At 42.0% G+C, this 19,483-nt stretch overlaps 1 protein-coding gene across 1 annotated transcript in view; it reads left to right on the top strand.

The window, feature by feature from the left end:
• Window positions 1-19,483, top strand: part of LOC106573085 (contactin-1a) — a 127,148-nt gene that overhangs the window by 64,767 nt on the left and 42,898 nt on the right. Inside the window, exons 2-5 of the mRNA XM_014147770.2 lie at window positions 1,908-2,045; window positions 11,441-11,479; window positions 18,876-19,002; window positions 19,248-19,423. Coding sequence (XP_014003245.1) covers window positions 1,988-2,045; window positions 11,441-11,479; window positions 18,876-19,002; window positions 19,248-19,423 — 400 coding nt within the window. The 5' untranslated portion in view covers window positions 1,908-1,987. The remainder of the gene's footprint in view (window positions 1-1,907; window positions 2,046-11,440; window positions 11,480-18,875; window positions 19,003-19,247; window positions 19,424-19,483) is intronic.

Raw genomic sequence — 19,483 nt, forward strand, 5'->3', positions numbered from 1 at the left:
ATAATGAGGGAACACCCCACTCTGACCATTTTACTCGGCCTAGCAGAGCTGGTTAGTCTTTTTTAATGTTATCCAGAGCGTTGCGTTGGTGACTGTAACTGTGCTGTTGGCAACAATTGAATTACTCCTTGTTGCTGAACGTCACCGAACATACTCAACGGGTGTCGAGTGTTCAATAATGCATCGGTTATTCTGCCCTCTGGCACACTAAAATGAGAGTCTTTTCTTAAGAAATATAGCTAGATAGCTAGCTAGGTAAACAATGAATCCCAACGCATGACGTAACGTTAGTTAGCGATCCAGCCAGCTAACGTTAGCTAGCTAGCTAACAGTACACTTTAACTTGAAATGAAAATACTTTGTCAAAATTAGAGTAGAGTCTTTTGTTAAGACATGTAACGTTAGCTAGCTAAACAATGGACCATAATCACAACTCATGACGTTACTACCCTGCATGAATCTGCTGGTAGCTAACCGACCAGGTTCTATGGCTATAACTAGTCAAGCAAATGTGTCTGCGATACGAAGAATAAGATCATACACATAACGTTAGCTAGTGACACAGCCAGCTAATACCCAGCCAGTTAGCTAGGTAACAGCACACTTGAAATTAAACCACTTTCTGTCAAAAATTAGAAACGTCTAATATCTGAAAATCTTACCAGTATACATCATGGTTGGACGCGTCTCCTGTCTGATGCCATGCATGGTTGCCTTAGTTTGACAATGTAATCCAGGCGGGAAATGAGTGGTTGAAGACGAGTTTTAATGATTCCAACCTTAGTGTATGTAATCTTCCGACTTCAACTGTATATACTGTGATCATGTGACACTTAGATTGCACACAGGTGGACTTTATTTAACTAATTATGTGACTTCTGAAGGTAAATGGTTGCACCAGATCTTATTTAGGTGCTTCATAGCAAAGGGGGTGAATACAAATGCACACACCACTTTTCCATTTTTTTGTATATATTTTTTTGAAAGAAGTAGTTTTTTTCATTTTACTTGGCCAATTTGGACTATTTTGTGTATGTCCATTATATGAAATCCAAATAAAAATACATTTAAATTACAGTTTGTAATGCAACAAGGCGGATGCATACTTTTGCAAGGCACTGTATCGGCATGTCCAGCCCACTCATTTTCTCAGCCAATCATGGTTAGCGGGAAGGTTGCTCGCTTTTTCTGTGGGAAAACCAACTAGGCTCGTAATTTAACAATTATATTCGTATGTACAGATGGCATATAATATTTGACATTAAGACACATGAATGGTCACATGTTAGAAAAGGCATTTCTGCCAAAAAACGCATTTTCATTAAAGAAAAATGGTTATGTTCAAACAGCTCTCATGTGAAGTCGTGACTTGCAACATATGCCTAGTGTCCTGAATCGGGTCACATATTTGCTCTTATCTTGAAACGTATTCGATTCACTGAAATAGCTCCTTCGCCTGATGCCAAAAAGGGCAAGAGTATTAATCTTATTGCACAGTAATATTCCTTTAAACTGTTCCTTCATGGCCATGCTCAGTAGTTTTATTTTCACTTCCCCCTGATTGGCCAATGAGAATTTCACATTGCTGGGTTAAGCTGCTTAATCAGAGCAATGTCACTGCAAGTTTGAACTGTTCAGCTCTCATGACATTTACCAAAAAATGATTGCCATCAGAATATCCATTATATTTAGGGGTTTAAGAAGTCCATAAAAAAATGGCTGCCAAAGTTTATTAATACCTTCTGGTCCAAACTGCTGTTGGTTAATCCTTGATTTAATGAGGTGTCTTTGAAGAAAGTAATGGGCTACGTGATGCAATGTTACTGTCTTATTTTAGTGGTGCAATGTGTTGTTCCATTATTCGGCAATTTTCATCTCTCCACTCTCTGTCTCTGTCTCTCTTGCAGGAAAAGCAGCCTGTCCTGCTAATATTTCATCATCAGCAGTGGTTCTAAGCATCACCTCAGGAGGTTCTACACAGAGCAACATGCTGCACCTCGCTGTGCTCCTCCTCCTCCTCCTGTCCCTCACTCTCCCCTCCACTGGTGAGTTTCATATGGTAATCACACTCTAGGGATTTTCACACTACTGAGCCGTACTTGAGCCGAGCCAAACCAAGCGGTACTGCGCTGGCCTAGTTATGCAGTCACCGTAGTTGCTGGAACTTTACTGAAATTAAAAATATCAGCGCTAGCTAGGACAGTTTAGTTCGGGGCCGGCACAGTAGTGTGAAGAAGGGCAACAGTCTCACCTTCAGTTTAACTGCAGGAGAAATAGAATGTGTCTGTCCATTGAATTGCTACTTTTTGGGATGCAGCCAAGGTCAAGCAGCTATCCACTGTATGTGCAGGCAGATAGAAGAGAGCAAGGCTGAAAATGACCGGTCTGTGTTGTGTAACCCCAGACAAACCCTTTAGGAGTTTAGATTTCAATTCAGCTGAAGCAAAGAATGTGTTGTTTGGACTCTGGCGTTCTCACTACTTCCCAACACATATCCTTCAAACAGATCGGGATGGTGGAGATTACATTTGTTCATAGGAAGAGGTGTGTGAGTCATGCTTCGACTTCACCCGAAGGCAATGACAACAGGGTGTGTTTGTGTGTGTGTGTGCCTGGCCCAGCGCATCGCACCACCACCCCATCACATTGTGCTGTATGCCTGCCTGATCTGGCCTCTTCTGAAACACAACAACAGACCAGCATGCATAAATGGGTCATCCCTATGGCCAAGGGACATCGCTTTGACATAGCCATTGAGAGCTTAATGTAATGCCGTTGTTGTAGTTACGTAAACTACGACATAGTCAAGACCGTGGAGAAGGAAGTCAGCAGAGGGCTACTGTCTGTTTGGGTAGAGGTCTGATAATCGTTGTTGACCGTAGAAGTAGTCACTAGAAGGGACAAAGTCCATCACAGAACATTGATTTGCATAGGAATGTCCGTTCTAGTAATTCTATTTCTTTGCTGTTGACCAGCTGATTCTCCACCTTACTAAGGCTCTTATTGGACAATGTATGTCACTGTATGTCTCATGTCATGTTACATGATGTGACATCAAACTCAAGCCTGAAATATCTTTGCACAGTGAAACTGCAGCATCATTCTACAGTGTGCAGATTTCTATATTTCTTTCATCACATCAAACCCAAGCTGACCATGTTGAAGATGGGAGAGAAATCTCTCATCTCAGTGTGATTGTTTGAATGGCCCTAGTCTATAGCCTTCAGTACGCATCTGCTGTCAATGCCCAATCACTGGGATTGTCACATATTCTATAATGCAAGACAGAAATGTATGGAGCAGTGTATTCAAAAGACAAGTCAAATCTCACTGCAAGCATAATTCGGTACGCTTGCAATGTATAGCAATGTCACCTTTAACCCCTTGCTTCATACAGAAGGGGAGATACAGTAGATAGAAAGCCAGTGACAGTATGTACCGTATATAGATTGGGCGGTGAGAAGTTTAACTTGCTGCAATATTAACCTTGCTGTTTTCTCTCAACAGTGTTGGATGAATATGCTGAATAGAAGGAAACTCCAGCACACTGTTGATCTTAATATTTTTTATTTAACCTTTATTTAAACAGGCAAGTCAAATAAGAACAAATTCTTATTTCCAATGATGACCTGGGAAGAGGCAAAAGGCCTCCTTTGGGGACGGGGGATAAAACATTTTTTTTAAACTATGTAAAACAAAACAGACAACAGAGACAGAAGACACTGGCAACATCAAACAAACAGTGTGTGTGTGTGTGTGTGTGTGTGTGTGTGTGTGTGTGTGTGTGTGTGTGTGTGTGTGTGTGTGTGTGTGTGTGTGTGTGCAGGAATGTGTGTGGTGTGTATAAAGTTAAACAACAAGCTTCCTTATATAAAGCAATGCAAACTAGTGACATCGGGTGAAAACTAGAAAAGGCTACAGTACAAGTCAAAAGTTTGGACACACTTACTCATTCAAGGATTTTTCTTTATTTTTATTATTTTCTACATTGTGGAATAATAGTGAAGACATCAAAACTATGAAATAACACATATGGAATGATGTAGTAACCAAAAAAGTGTTAAACAAATCAAAATATATTTTTAGATTCTTCAAAGTAGCCACCCAAAGGACAGCTTTGCACACTCTTGGCATTATCTCAATTCTGTCAATCTATTTGTCCTTTGAACTCCTCCAGGGACACCAGGTCCTGGGGTTTTATGTTGGCTTTGAGGGAATTCCAAGACCAGGGGGCTGAGTAATGAAAGGACCTTTTTCTATGATCGGTAAAACTTTTTGGGACTGTTGGCATGAAACAAGATTGAGATCTGAGCTTGAATGTGTTTTCATTTTGAGGTAGAAAGGAGGATAGATAAAATTGAACATTTTCCTAAAATGGCCTTATAATTAAGAATGTGTCACTCTTTGAGCCTGCGGGTTGCTAGTGATGTCCACTCGACAGTACTGTAGAGATCACAATGGTGAGTTAGACGTCTCTGATTGGTGACAAAACAAAGGGCTGCATGATACACAGAGTAAAGAGCCGTCAGCGTAAAGCTTGAGGCTTGTGCATAAATAGTATTACCATAGTCCAACACAGAGAGAAAAGTACAACGAATCAACTATTTTCTGGCAGCAAAAGTAAACAAGCTTTGTGCCGGTAATAAAACCCAACACGCAGCTTGAGTTTCCTGACAAGGTTCAAATCAAATTGTATTTGTCACATGCGCCGAATACAGTGAAATGCTTTAAGAAGTTTTAAGAAAAAAAAAGAAAAAGAAGTGTTAAGTAAAAAATGGATTCTCTACATGGGTGGTGAAGCTCAACTTCTCATACACCCAAACTCCCAAATATTTGTACATTTTTACTTGCTCTATAGAATGTCCTTCCAAAGTTGTAATTCTATGTTTTTTTAGAGTGTTTATTATTGGAAAATACAGTCTATTTTGTTTTAGAGGAATTTAAAGCAAGCTTCAAATCGTACCGATTCTATTGACGTTAAAAGCTGTTTGAGCTTTTTCAGAAGCCAAAGTTAAACTGCTGACACTTGAATAGAGAACAGTGTCATCCACATAAAAATTTGCATCAGCTGTCTCAATATGTCTCCCAATGTTGTTGATATAGATAATAAACAGCAGGGGACCTAAAATGTATCCTTGAGGCACACCCAAACACAACTCTATAGTGTCCAACTTACAACCATCTGCCTTTGACAGGTTGTTCTCAAACCACTCCAGAGCTTGACAAGTAATCCCAATACACTTAAATTTCTGCACCAAGACAGTATGGTACACAGTGTCAAATGTTTTTGACAAGTCTATGAATACAGATACACAATGCAGCTTATTATCCAGGGCACAGTGACTATCATTCAAAACCCTAAAAGTTGCTGTGACAGTGCTGTGGCTAGACTTGAAACCTGATTGAATACCACTCAAAATACTATTTTCCTGGAGGTAGACCTTAAACTGCTTATTGACTAAGGACTCCAATACCTTTGCCAGAACAGACAATTTAGATATGGGCCGATAGTTATTCAGTAGAGTGGGACCACCTCCTTTCAAAAGAGATAGTACAAATGCTGATTTCCACAACTTGGGGATTTCATTAAATTCTATGGTGAGGTTAAAGATGCATGTTAAAGGGGGAGCATTGATGTCTGCAGCTAATTGTAGTTGGCGGGGGTCTAGATCATCAGGGCCAGGGGATTTTTTATTTTACATGAATTGCTTTCAGGGCTCTATGCACCTCTAAGACAGAATAGGGCGAGAATGTCACAGCGGGCTCATGTTAACCTTTAACCCTATCAACTAATCCATCCGCATAAAGAAAATCTGCCTGCATAAATTACCACCTGTGAGTCAACCAGCAGTTGTTTAGGGAGCTGTGCTTCTTTTTTACACTCTAAACCTTTCACTACTTGCCAAATTTGGAAGGATTATTCCGATTATCAGCAGGAGATTTGAGGTAGTGGTCTGCTTTCAGGTCATAGCCACACCCTGATTCTAAAGGCATTTAAAAGCCATCAAATCATCAGCTGAATCAGACCTTCTTGCTTTAGTTCATCTGAGAACCAAGGGTTGTCTCTGCACTTAATTCTGTATTATTTGAATGGACATGCTTGTTGTGTACTTCCTGGAATGCTTTATGGAAGTAAGAAAAAGCTAATTCAACATCAGGGATGAATTCAACTCTATTCCAGGCAATATTCAAAACATCATGTAAAACACCCCGAGTATCAAACTGCTTCCAGTTTCTTTTCATCATGATTCATGGAGGTAGTTTAGGAATTTTACCATCCCTTACACAGGCATCAGCACAGGGATCACTTATATCAGTTATACCAGCAGCCTTAAAAGGATGTGGAGTGTTGGTTGAAATAAGATCAATCAAAGAGGATTTCAGAGGACACTTTGCATTCAATCTTGTTACATTGTTAACAATCTGAGTAAGATTATAGATACATAGATTCTTGAGTTGATCAGAGCTGGATGTCAGCCAGTCTACGTTCAGGTCACCCATAAGCACAAATTCTGATTTGACATTGTAACCATCTGTTATGGTCGTCGTATGAAGGAGCGGACCAAAGCGCAGCGTGTGTATCGTTCCACATCTTTATTTATCTGTGAAACTATGCAATACATACAATAAACTAATAAACAAAAACAACAAAACGTGACGAAGAGGTGCACCATACACTAACTCAAAATAATCTCCCACAAAACCTAGTGGGAAAAACAACAACTTAAATTTGATCCCCAATAAGAGACAACGATAACCAGCTGCCTCTAATTGGGAATCATACAAAAACCCCAACATAGAAAAAAGAAACTAGAACCAACATAGAAATACATCAACTAGACAAAACCCCCAACATCGAAAAAAGAAACTAGAACCAACATTGAAATAAATAAACTAGACAAAACCCCCTGTCACGCCCTGACCTACTCTACCATAGAAAATAAAAGCTTTCTATGGTCAGGACGTGACACCATCAATGCCAATGTCTTTGTCAGCGCTATATTTTCTGAGGCAGGTTTCAGAAAATATAAATACATCTGGGTCTGTGGTTTTTATCCAAATATTCACAAAATCAAGTATTGCAACAAGACTTCTTACATTTATGTGCCATTCTGACTTTTTAATTTCGATTCACAAACAGTACTAGAACCATAGTCCAGAGCAGTGGTTCCCAAAATTGTATAATCCTGTAACCCTTCAAACATTCAACCTCCAGCTGCATACCCCATCTTGCACCACGGTCAAATGTTTTTTTTTGTTGCCATCATTGTCAGCCTGCCACACACACACTATACGATACATTTATTAAACATAAGAATGAGTGTGAGTTTTTGTCACAACTCGGCTCATGGGAAGTGACAAAGAGCTCTTATAGGACCAAATAATAATATTAATCAATTATTTAGCTCTTTATTTAGCCATCTTACATATCAAACTTAATTAGTTCATAAAAAATTGTGAATAACTCACCACAGGCTAATGAGAAGGGTGTGCTTGAAAGGATGCACATAACTGCAATGTTGGGTTGTATTGGAGAGAGTCTCAGTCTTAAATCATTTTCCACACACAGTCTGTGCCTGTATTTAGTTTTCATGCTAGTGAGGGCTGAGAATCCACTCTCACATAGGTACGTGGTTGCAAATCCAGTTGTTTGTGTCATCCGTTTCGGCAAAGTACCTGCGTAATTGCGCACCCAGCTCACCCAGGTGCTTCGCTATATCACATAAGACATTGTCCCTAAGCTTGAGTTCATTTCATAGCCTCAATTTTGTCCCGCACATTGATTATAGTTGCAGAGAGTCCCTGTAATCCTAGATTCAGATCATTCAGGCGAGAAAAAACATCACCCAGATAGGCCAGTCGTGTGAAAAACTCATCATAATGCAAGCGATCAGACAAGTGAAAATTATGGTGAGTAAAGAAAACTTTAAGCTTGTCTCTGAATTAAAAAAAAACATGTCAATACTTTGCCCCTTGATAACCAGCGCACCTCTGTATGTTATAAAAGTGTTACATGGTCGCTGCCCATATCATTGCATAATGCATAAAATACACGAGAGTTCAGGGGCCTTATTTTAACAAAGTTAACAATTTCCACTGTAGTGTCCAAAACATCTTTCAAGCTGTCACGCATTCCCTTGGCAGCAAGAGCCTCTCGGTGGATCCTGCAGTGTACCCAAGTGGCGTCGGGAGCAACTGCTTGCACGCGCGTTACCACTCCACGGTGTCTCCATGTCATGGCTTTTGCGCCATCAGTACACATCTTGACCACCAAAGTCCATTTGATGTCACAAAGCTGTCCAGTAATTTAAAAATATACTCTCATGTTGTCCTGGTTTCCAGAAGAGGATGTCTTCCTTAATTGACCCCCCATAAACGTAACGGACATATACCAGGAGCTGTGCCAGGCCCGCCACGTCTGTTGGCTCATCCAGCTGGTACGCATATAATTCCTTGGCTTGTATGCGAAGCAGTAATTGTTTCAAAACATCTCCTGCCATGTCATTGATGTTTTGTTTCATGAAGACATTGTCTATATAGTTTTTTGGTCTTTTCCCCCAGCATTGTCCCAGCCATATCCGCGGCAGCAGGAAGAATTTAGTCCACCACAATAGTATGGGGCTTGCCTGTCCTAGCCACTCGGTAGCTCACCATATAAGACACTTCTAGCCCCTTCTTATTAATGGTATCGGTTGCTTTTATACATGTCTTACTACTCGAAAATCGTCTTTATTCTCGCAAAAAAAAGTCCTGTGGCTTATTTTTTAAATTGTCATGTTTCGTTTCTAAATGTCTGTGCAAGAGTGAAGGTTTCCCGCAAGAGAGTAATGGTTAATGTGAATGGATATTCATTATTTGACTAGGATAGCTGTATATGACATTGTGTTGTTATTTCGCTGAACACTAGATGGTTTCATTTTATTTTTGGCAGTGAAACGAGGCTACTCAGGCGAGAAAAAAAACTCACCCAAATGTATAGCCCCGTTGGAAGATATAAATGTACTGTTTGAGAATGTAAAGATTGTTTTTATTTAAATTTTAAATGTGAATCACATTTTTATTTGGCGTACCCCCGATGGCATTGCGCGTACCCCTGGGGAATACCTTGTCCAGAGGAACCAGAGTCTTTAACACAACATACACTGTGTATAAAAAAGTATGTGGACACCCCTTCAAATTGGTGGATTTGGCTATTTCAGCCACACCCGTTGCTGACACGGTGTAAAATCGAGTGCCCAGGCATGCAATCTCCATAGACAAACATTAGCAGTAGAATGGCCTTACTGAAGAGCTCAGTGATTTTTAATGCGGCTCAGCTGCGAAGTGGTTGGCCACACAAGCTCACAGAACGCCGAGGGCTGTTTTTCGGGAGCTTCATAAAATGGGTTTCCATGGCCTAGAAGCCGTACACAAGACTAAGATCATCATGCACAATGCCAAGCATCAGCTGGAGCTGTGTAAAGCTCGCCGCCATTGGATTCTGGAGTGGTGGAAACACGTTCTCTGGAGTGATGAATCACCCTTCACTATCTTGCAGTCTGACGGATGAATCTGGGTTTGGCAGATGCCTGAAGAACGCTACCTGCCTGAATGCATAGTGCGAACTATAAAGTTTGGTGAAGGAGGGATAATGGTCTTAGGCTGTTTTTAATGGTTCGGGTTAGGCCCCTTAGTTGCAGTGAAGGGAAATCTTAACGTTACAACTTACAATGGCATTCTAGATGATTCTGTAATTCCAACTTTGTGGCAACAGTTTGGGGAAGGCCCTTTCCTGTTTCAGCATGACAATGCCCCTGTGCACAAAGCGAGGTCCATACAGCAATGGTTTGTTGAGATCGGTGTGGAAGAACTTGACTGGCCTGCACAGAGCCCTGACCTCAATGCCAACAAATACCTTTGGGATTAATTGGAACGCCAACTTTGAGCCAGGCCTAATCGCCTAACATCAGTGCCCGACCTCATTAATGCTCTTGTGGCTGAATGGAAGCAAGTTCCCGCAGCAATGTTCCAACATCTAGTGGAAAGCCTTCCCAAAAGAGTGGAGGTTGTTATAGCAACAAATGCCCATGATTCTGGAATGAGACATTCAATGAGCATGTGTCCACATACTTTTGGTCGTGTAGTGTATTTGAAAAGCTGCGTACAGCCCAGAGACATGGTTGGGGCATCAGGCCCTAAATGCATCATCCTCAGTGTAAGAGTCAAGGGTGGACAATAGCAACTGCAACATGTTCATTTACATCCTATCAATCAACATAACAAATAACCATAGAAACTTTTCTAAGACTCAGATCTACAATATTATGCCTTAGAGTTTGCATACTAATCACAAATATGAATAAGCTACAATAAAATCAGCTACAATAAGATAACAATAAAGTCCAAGTAATACAAATCTAAATGCATATAAGTTCCAGAGTAAAAGTCCACAGGCTAAAGATACAATTTGGATCAGAGACACCTGTGTGTGCAGGGTAGCCTAGTGGTTAGAGTGTTGGACTAATAACCAAAAAGTCACAAGTTCAAAACCGCTGAGCTGACAAGGTACAAATCTGTTGTTCTGCCGCTGAACAAGGCAGTTAACCCACTGTTCTAAACTGACTTGCCTAGTTAAATAATGGTAAAAAAAATGCTTATAGGGGGCACAGGGGCTCAGATTTGTCCTATTTAATAAATATATACACAGTAAATATATTTTTTGTTGTTTCTCTTTAATACTACTAGTTACCAAGCAATTTTACGAAGTAGGCTTTAGCTATCCCAGATAGGTTCCCAAGCTCCCAGCCTCATAACTAGCTACCAAGGAGACATTTTAGGCTATTAATCAAGTTAGAGTAGCTATCTTAGCTAACATGCCTACTGGCAAGGTTGGTAGACTTTAGAAAAGCAAGAAATAACTGAATGTATTGAATAATACTCACATTCCTTTCAATTCAACACCAGTCAGGACGATACAGACAGCAGGAAAAAGTTGTTTCAGGTGTTTGAAAAATGCAAAATTGACCACCCATCCGCATGTACTTTGTGCCCCCTCAGATTTTTGGGGTGCATGTGTGCGGGTGTAATGTATGTGTGCGCATGTAAGTGTGTGCTGGAGCGGTGACCGAAGCTCGGGTGAGAATGGGCAAGTGGTGGTGGTACTTGTGCCAGTTTGGGTAGTCGGGAGCGGACTGAAAGGTGGGGGCCAAGCAGTGCAGCAAGCCATGGGAGTAGCTTGGGTATCACACCCGCTTGGGGAAGCTCGTGGCGGGAGGCTGGGTAGGAGAGGAGGCTTTTAACCAGACAGGTGCATGGTGGAGGAGCTTTCAGCAATGGCACTGGAGAGATTGTTATTCGTTAGCTTTCTCCAATATGCAAAAAGATGGAGGATCTGTAATGGATTTTCTAAATGAACATGCTGACCTGCCTTGTCTCCCTGTCTGTCTTGACTCTCTTCCAGATACATCTGTTTTCGGAGGGGAACCTGGTTTCTACGGAGGTAAGACTTGTTCTGGATAATCTCAACAGAGTGTGTGTGTGTGTGTGTGTGTGTGTGTGTGTGCGTGTGCGTGTGCGTGCGTGCGTGCGTGCGCGCGCGTGTGTTTCTTATCAGTTTGGAATAATGAGGAAATGTTACAATGTCACCAAATCCAAGCAGAATCCAGAAACACACACAGCAATATGCAGATTGCCTACTTAAAAATCTGACAGGAGTTACTAGAAACCATGTTTGGAGGGGATTTCGCAGAGTTGTGTGAATGAGGTGGTAAGCTTTCAATTGTCTGACACCTATCACGTGATTTGTGCAGGCTGAAATATGGTGCGTTGGGATGGCATCGTGAACTTTTACGTTTGTAACTAGCGTCGTAACAAGCATTCGTTGTTACACCTCTGTAATTACAGACTGCAATTACCACCAGTTACATCTTGCTATTACAGTGTAACTATGAATTGTTATGATTAATTACAATACTTGTTACGGTGTAATTACATATGTAATTACACTGTAATAAGGCCCCCTTTAAATTAAGTGTTACCTTGTTTTCTCCATGCTGAATGTAACCGAAGAAAATGTACTGAAACAGGAAAACTCATTTTCATGTCCCATTGCAAAACGTTTTTGGTTGCTTACCCTACTGAAAATGGCCTTAAGGCCTTGAGGCCCTATGGAAAGTCCTTCATGATTCACTGAGGGCCTCCAAAGGCATCACAGGCAAGCTGCTCTCAAAGAGCATTTTGTTAGACACTTAACCCAAGTCCAGGAAGATGGAGAGAGTCGGAGAAAATTCTGATTGATCTTTGCTGTCCTTTGTATGGCCTGCAGTTGACTCGTTTGTCTGTTTTTAGACCTTTTGACTGTTTCCGGACGTTTTTAGACCGCTCTATTCCATTCGAAGACATGCCACAGCTTTACACTTCCCTCGTCCACTAGATTACAACTCAGATGGGGATGGTTTATTTCAGCAAAAGTTCATCACTGCAAGTTTGGCTGTACGGCATCGATATTAGCAAGGCGTCAGTTGTCAGGCAACTCCAAGTCCGAGGCCGTGGCCAAAACACTTTCCATCGCATTGATATTTGACCTGCAGTTGACTTGTACTTCTTTGGGACTTTATTAGACAGCTCTTTTTCATTTTAAAACACACCATAACCTGTGTGACCCTCGTCCACTAGATTAGAACACAGCTATGTTTGTTCCAGCAAATTTAAATCATTGACAGTTTGTTTGGTCACTTCTGCAGCCAATAAGACATGAGAGTGTAGCTGGCAGGTGTTAAAAGAGGGACAGAACAAACTTTTGTAAGCACTAACTAGGTTATTAGCATGACATATGCTTCCTACTGCATCTATCTTCAATGACCTGGAAAGACTTGTGTCCCTGCTTAATCTTAGTATTCTGTGCTCTGACAAACTAGTACACAAACCATCAGTCCTTCCCTCCAGGATCTTCCAATGTTTTTTGGTTTTTTTTATACTTGTAGCAAGAAATACAATGGAAGTATGTCTGTCTCATATAATGTAGCCCACAAACAATGGAAGTATGTCAAGGCCATTGGGCCTCAATACTCCCTAGTCCCCAGTTCTGGCCTCGCATCGACCCACAGGGTGGTGGTGGTTGAAACACTTTAGAACGTTACCGGCCTGTCAGCGTGGGTTAACAAACTGGCACTGACCGAGAGCGCGTCCAAAATGGCACCCTCTTCCCCTATATAGTGCACTACTTTTGACCAGGGCCCTGTAAAGGTTATAGGGTGCCATTTGGGACTCTGCCTGGAAGTTCCCCTCTCATCGTTGTTGGCTGGTAAAGGACAGAGCCTAATGAAACGTTGTCTGGGGGTCAAGGTTAACGTTTACCGTGTCCATTCTGGGGATCCTTCCACTGTTAGCAGATGATGATGATGCATGTGATGATCTGGTTAAATATCCTGACATTACGACGAGGATGAGGACCATTAGGAAATGCTTTATTTGTCTGGCATTATGTTGCCATGGGAGCAGCGACGGGACTTGTAATAATACAGTTATCTAGATGTATTATGCTATTATAGATGGAATGCGTGATGTTTTTGAAAGTCCGAGAGTTCATCAGGTTCATCAATTTGTAATTGAGAAAATTAAAGTTAATTAAGCAGAGGTTGGCCACGAAGAAAGAGCATCTTACATTATTGTAATGTATTATAGATTTTCTGTAACAATAATAAAAAAAAACATTATTATTTTTATTTTCTTCCTTTATGGAGAAAATAAAATGGGTGAATAACTAGAATTGACAGATTATGTGGAAATATGTTGGTTTCACGGCTTCCGTTTGGATAAAACGCATAGATAATAATACAGATCTTTATAGAAACAACACAAATGATTAACTGTTGAGCTATAGGAAGCATTTCCATTAACTCTAGTCACGTTTGTTGTGCATTTGGAAAACGTAACACACACTAAGGTGACTCCTTGTCACAGAAACATGGGAGGCCTCCTAATTATCTATAGACAAGGTCAGGGACCTGCAATGGTTAATTTACTGTTTGCTGTCATAGTGTACAGGATATGCATAGATGGCACTATTTATATATTCCCCTCACCCACCACCATATTCCCCTCACTAACCAACCAGTGACAGTCAGTGAAGGGTAAATTGAAATGATTTTGTTAGAGGAGAACATATTGTGACAATGCACGCAGGGTGCGTTTTTATTCTCTCCTAGACATTATCTCTCTCTCTCACTCTTACGCTCTCTCTCGCTCTCTCTCTCACTCTTACGCTTTCTCTCGCTCTCTCTCTCACTCTCTCTCGCTTGCTCTCTCTCTCACTCTCTCTCGCTCTTACTCTCTCTCTCTCTCACTCTTACTCTCTCTCTCTCTCTCTCTCGATCTCTCTCTCGCTCTCACTCTCTCTCACTCTTACTCTCTCTCTCGCTCGCTCTCTCTCTCACTCTCTCTCGCTCTTACTCTCTCTCTCGCTCGCTCTCTCTCGATCTCTCTCTCTTGTCACGGCCTCTCACGTTCTCTCTCTCTCATGGATGATAAGTGGCGTATCGACCGTGGGCGATCAAATTGGGTATGCTTTTGTGGATGTCACAGCAGGTGTGCAAGAATAAAGGACCAGTCTGCCTTCTTTGTAAGTGCGTCTGCGAATGTAGCAGCAGAGATGTGCAAGATTAAGGCCCCTGCATCTATGTAAACCCGAGGACATATTTATGTTATCTGTACTCTGTGTGGCGCTGTGTGAATGCATGCATAGCATGCTGCAGGATCTAGGGCCTACAGTAGACAGGTTTCCATTGACCCAGGTTTAATCGACAGAAATCATTACGAAATGTGTGATGGAAACAGCAGATATAGGATAAATGTAATAAAGATCGACAAAATGTGTATCCGTTCGACAGAGGTGTATTTTTATTGTGTCTGACTGTCTTTATTGTGACAAATGATGATGCAAATTGTGTTTTTCGAATAAATGATTGCCAAATCATTTTTGAAGGTACGGGGGTATGCGATGGCATCACTTAGTCCTAACTATAATGCTCCACTCCACATTGTTATAATTATACATGCCTACTCCTTGAAAAATCTAAAACAACATTTGCGAGACAAGGATTGTCCTGACTTTCAAGAATGCCTGAATTGCTTCACCTTGCTTTTCTGGTCGACCTGATTCGAGTTTCACCTTCTAATTATTTAATATCTACAGTGCAAATTTTACTATGGCACGGACCGTGGCGATACATTGGCACATGTGGAATTATTAGAATATGGCAAATAGTATTCAATTATTGTATTCTATCCATGTTGGCGTTACAGGCTGTCACCAATTTACTAATGCCCAATTTGCCTAAATGGAAACACTTCAACCACTCTCTCTCTCTCCCTCTCTCTGTACACATGCACCATACAGTAATGACCATGCGCATCTCTAGTACTGAATAGTATTCATATTAACGTATTCTTTGGGATGCAGTGACACCCAATGCACTCTACAATAACACTTTCACAGTGAGGATTTGGCTAGCAACAAAGCTCTAGCCACGTTTCACTCACAGACCTGGCATGGTGAACACACCCACAGAATGCTGCAGTGGAGATGCCTTCGGGATACAGCACATATGTTCGCTGTCCCACTTGGACAACAACCAATTTCTTCATGTAATCAAACAAACACACAAACAAACAAATAGACTCCCAGATGAACAACTTTCTAGGAGTTAACTAGTGGAGCTTGGTGCTCGACTTGTTATGTCTGTATTATTTATTAATTACATTTACAAATAATATCATCGTATGCCTAAATGTGTGCAACACTATATAGCTCACATATACATCGTAAAACAAAATCATTATCGAGTTTCCCTACAGGCTGGGAGACAATTGTGTGAGATACAAGGCATCTTGCACGGTCACAGTTCTCCACATTATTATAATGCTTAAATAAGTATCCAAATTCCTGCTGGCGAAAATGTTGCCTAATATATACCTAACTGATGAATAATAGATGTGTCATTTCATTAGAAGCTCTGATGCCAGAAAGGAAAGTAAGAAGGAAAGGAGGAAAAGAAAAGCTTCAGACGAGACCAGGATCCTGGATCAGGAGAGAGCAGGTTTGTGTTGGTATTATTCCAGTATAGGCCAGACAGTGTTGTTGAATCGAGTCCTGTTGTCTGGTAATAGTCCAGAGGATGGCTCTTCTCTTCACAGCCCAGGAGAGAATAGGGTGTGTGTGTGTGTGTGTGTGTGTGTGTGTGTGTGTGTGTGTGTGTGTGTGTGTGTGTGTGTGTGTGTGTGTGTGTGTGTGTGTGTGTGTGTGTGTGTGTGTGTGTGTGTGTGTGTCAGTGTGTTTGTCCATTGACTGCTGAGGACATGATTGCATACCCCAAAAAGCTTTACACCTCTTTAACGGAGTCACCCAGCCAGTGCTACCACAGCCAAGTCATGCCAGAAGATGAGACAGAGAGGGGGATTAATACAGGGAGAGAGAACGTGTCTGAGACACTGAGAGACACACAGAATGAGAGGAGAGAGAAAGACAGAGAACAATGTGGAAGTCTTTCGAGAGGGACTGTGAGAGGGAGAGAGAGGTGTACAAGAAGTAGGGAACAGAGAGATGAGAGAGATGGAGACAGAGAGAAACAGTCCGTGTTTGAGCCAGGGAAAGAGAGAGAGAGAGAGAGAGAGAGAGAGAGAGAAAGAAAGAGTCCATTGATGTGTTTTTCGCTGAGAGAGCGATAGAGGCAGAGCAGCGAGACGGTCGAGGAAGAGAGAGAGGCATCAAGAAGCAATGAGAACTAGTGAGAGAGGAGAGAGAAATTCATGTGAGAGGGAAAGGGAGAGAGAGCATTAATACAGATGTGAGAGCATCAAGGTCCCTGGTATCTGCAGGCTGTGGGCTTTATGGGGTCTGTTTAACACTCCTCTCTACCATCTGTCACTTCACATGGTACAGTCAAGAAGTGGTGAATGCACACACACACACACACACACACACACACACACACACACACACACACACACACACACACACACACACACACACACACACACACACACACACACACACACACAACTTTACGATGACTAGCATTCCTTTCACTGGGCCAGACAGGCCTCTGTGTCCATTTCAGCTCTCTTCCATACACTCACTGCTCTTCTCCTTTTCTCCTCTCTTCTTCCCTGAACACTGTTTCTCACTTAACGTGCCTTCGTGCCCTATTTATGGCACAGCATATGTAATTCTCTCTCTCTCTCAAGCAGCAGTCATTCCAAATGGTTGGAACTAGGCCATCAAGCTATGACGGTGTTAAGCACTTACACATTGTCCTTGTGTTGAAGTGTGTGAGCTACATTCCTGTCCATTGCAATTGTTTTTGTACATTTTCTGAAGTATCTGATAAAATCATATTTTCTGAAGTCCAAGTTTCAACCTATCTCTCGTTCCCATTCTCTGTCTCTCTCTCTTTCTCTCTCATTCTCTCTCTTTCTCTCTCTTTCTCTCTCTCGCTCTCCCTCATTGTCTCTCTCTCTATATCTCTCTCACTGAGAATGAAGACTATAGTAGCAAATAAGGCACCTCAGGGGTTTGTGGTATATGGCCAATATACCGTTGTTATGCACGAAGCAACTCGGAGTGCCTAGATCCAGCCCTTAGCACTGGTATATTGACCATATACCACAAACCCCTGGTGCCTTATTGCTATTATAAACCGGTTATCAACGTAATTAGAGCAGTAAGCAAGTCGTTTTTTGTTGTTGTCATATCCGTGGTCTACTGTCTGATATACCACAGCTTTCAGCCAATCACTATTCAGCGCTCAAAGACATCCGGCTTTTTTCTGTCAGGATATTGTGAGAATATGAACCCTTTGTCCTGGGTGGCAGTTCGCGTGTAATTCTTATCTTTTCTAGAGGAATGAATCTTCAGTGAATCTTTAGAGGCATTGCTTGCCTATGTAGACAGATGAGATAAGTGTGTGTGTGTGTGTGTGTGTGTGTGTGTGTGTGTGCAGTGACAGTGGCATAGAGGTGACAGATGTGCTCAGAGAGCGAGATCACACACACACACACACACCTGAATGGACAGTCACGATCTGAGAGAATAATCAGCATCTCAGGAACATTTTGCCTCATTGGTTATTCATTGTCTTGTCTTGCATTGTGTTTCTCTTATTCATGGGAGCTCTGTGATGCGTGTGTTTTTTAATGACTAATTGGATCTAATTATCCAAGTGTGTTTGTGTGTGTGTGTGTGTGTGTGTGTGCGTGCGTGCATGCGTGGCGCGTATGTTTAGATTGTGTGTGTGCATTCGTGTGTGTGCTCGCGCACGCACGAGATCTCGTTATCAATGTGTGTCGACACCGGTTTAAAGGCAGGTCGAATGACGCAAGGCATTTCCATCAAAGAGATCTCTCTCTGTGTTTAGCCCGCTAACTGCTTGTCTTGTCATCTCTGAGGATGAGGGTGGCATCTGAAAGGGTTTTGGGTTAAATGTTCATTTCCCATTTAAGATTTGGTATTAGCTTCCGACAATAATTGAACCAATGGGAGATGGCTCTGCGTATAGTAGGTTAGCCACCTGACGTCAGAAGATACTACAGTACTAAGAAATACCATGGGTACAGTAGGAGCCAGGTTGCTGGGAGTGGAAAGACTTTACACCATGTTGTTCAAGCACTGCAAGAATGCAGTTAATCAATAACCAATGTTTTCTCCGTGAAAGAAAATCAACTCAAAATTCACATCACTTACTCACACGTCTTATCCCGAGACCCGTGTCTCAGTCGTTAGGCACTAAGCGAAAGAAACGGAACTGAAACAGACAGGTGGACAGGATTGTTCCTATCTGACCTAGTAGTTCCTGATTCATTCCACCTATTTGTCTGTATGTGTGTCTCTTTCCTCTCAGACGATGCTACAGGTTACGGGCCAGTGTTTGAGGATCAGCCGGTCGAAACCATCTACCCCGAGGAGTCGCCCGAGGCCAAAATCACCATGAGCTGTCGAGCACGAGCCAACCCACCTGCCACATACCAGTAACATATGCTCTGCTCTCCTCTCTGCTCACCCCCTTAAATACCACACGCTGTGTGTGCTGTATGTCCCCCCATCTCTCTGTCTCTCCCCAGCATGATGTCCTGCACAGGGCCAAGTCTGGAGGTCCTAATACATGGCTTTAAAGGACTTTAAAACATCCAGCCCTCATTCGCCATGCAATTCTTCAAATGTGGAAAAATGCATTGTGATATATGTTTAAAATGAACTTGATCTTCTTCTACAGGTGGAGGTTGAACAGCCAGAACATAGACCTGGATGGTGACAACCATTACACCCTGGTCGGGGGCGACCTGGTCATCTCTAACCCCATCAAAAACAAACACGTTGGGAACTACTCCTGTGTGGCCACCAACGACTACGGCACCGTGGTCAGCCGAGAGGCTGGCGTCCAGTTTGGATGTGAGTGGATGGGACACCGGGGCGTGATCGGATCCACCGTTCGTTTTTTGCGTAACGCAT

The sequence above is a fragment of the Salmo salar genome, chromosome ssa16, assembly GCF_905237065.1.
Source record: "Salmo salar chromosome ssa16, Ssal_v3.1, whole genome shotgun sequence".
Classification (NCBI taxonomy): Eukaryota; Metazoa; Chordata; class Actinopteri; order Salmoniformes; family Salmonidae; genus Salmo; species Salmo salar.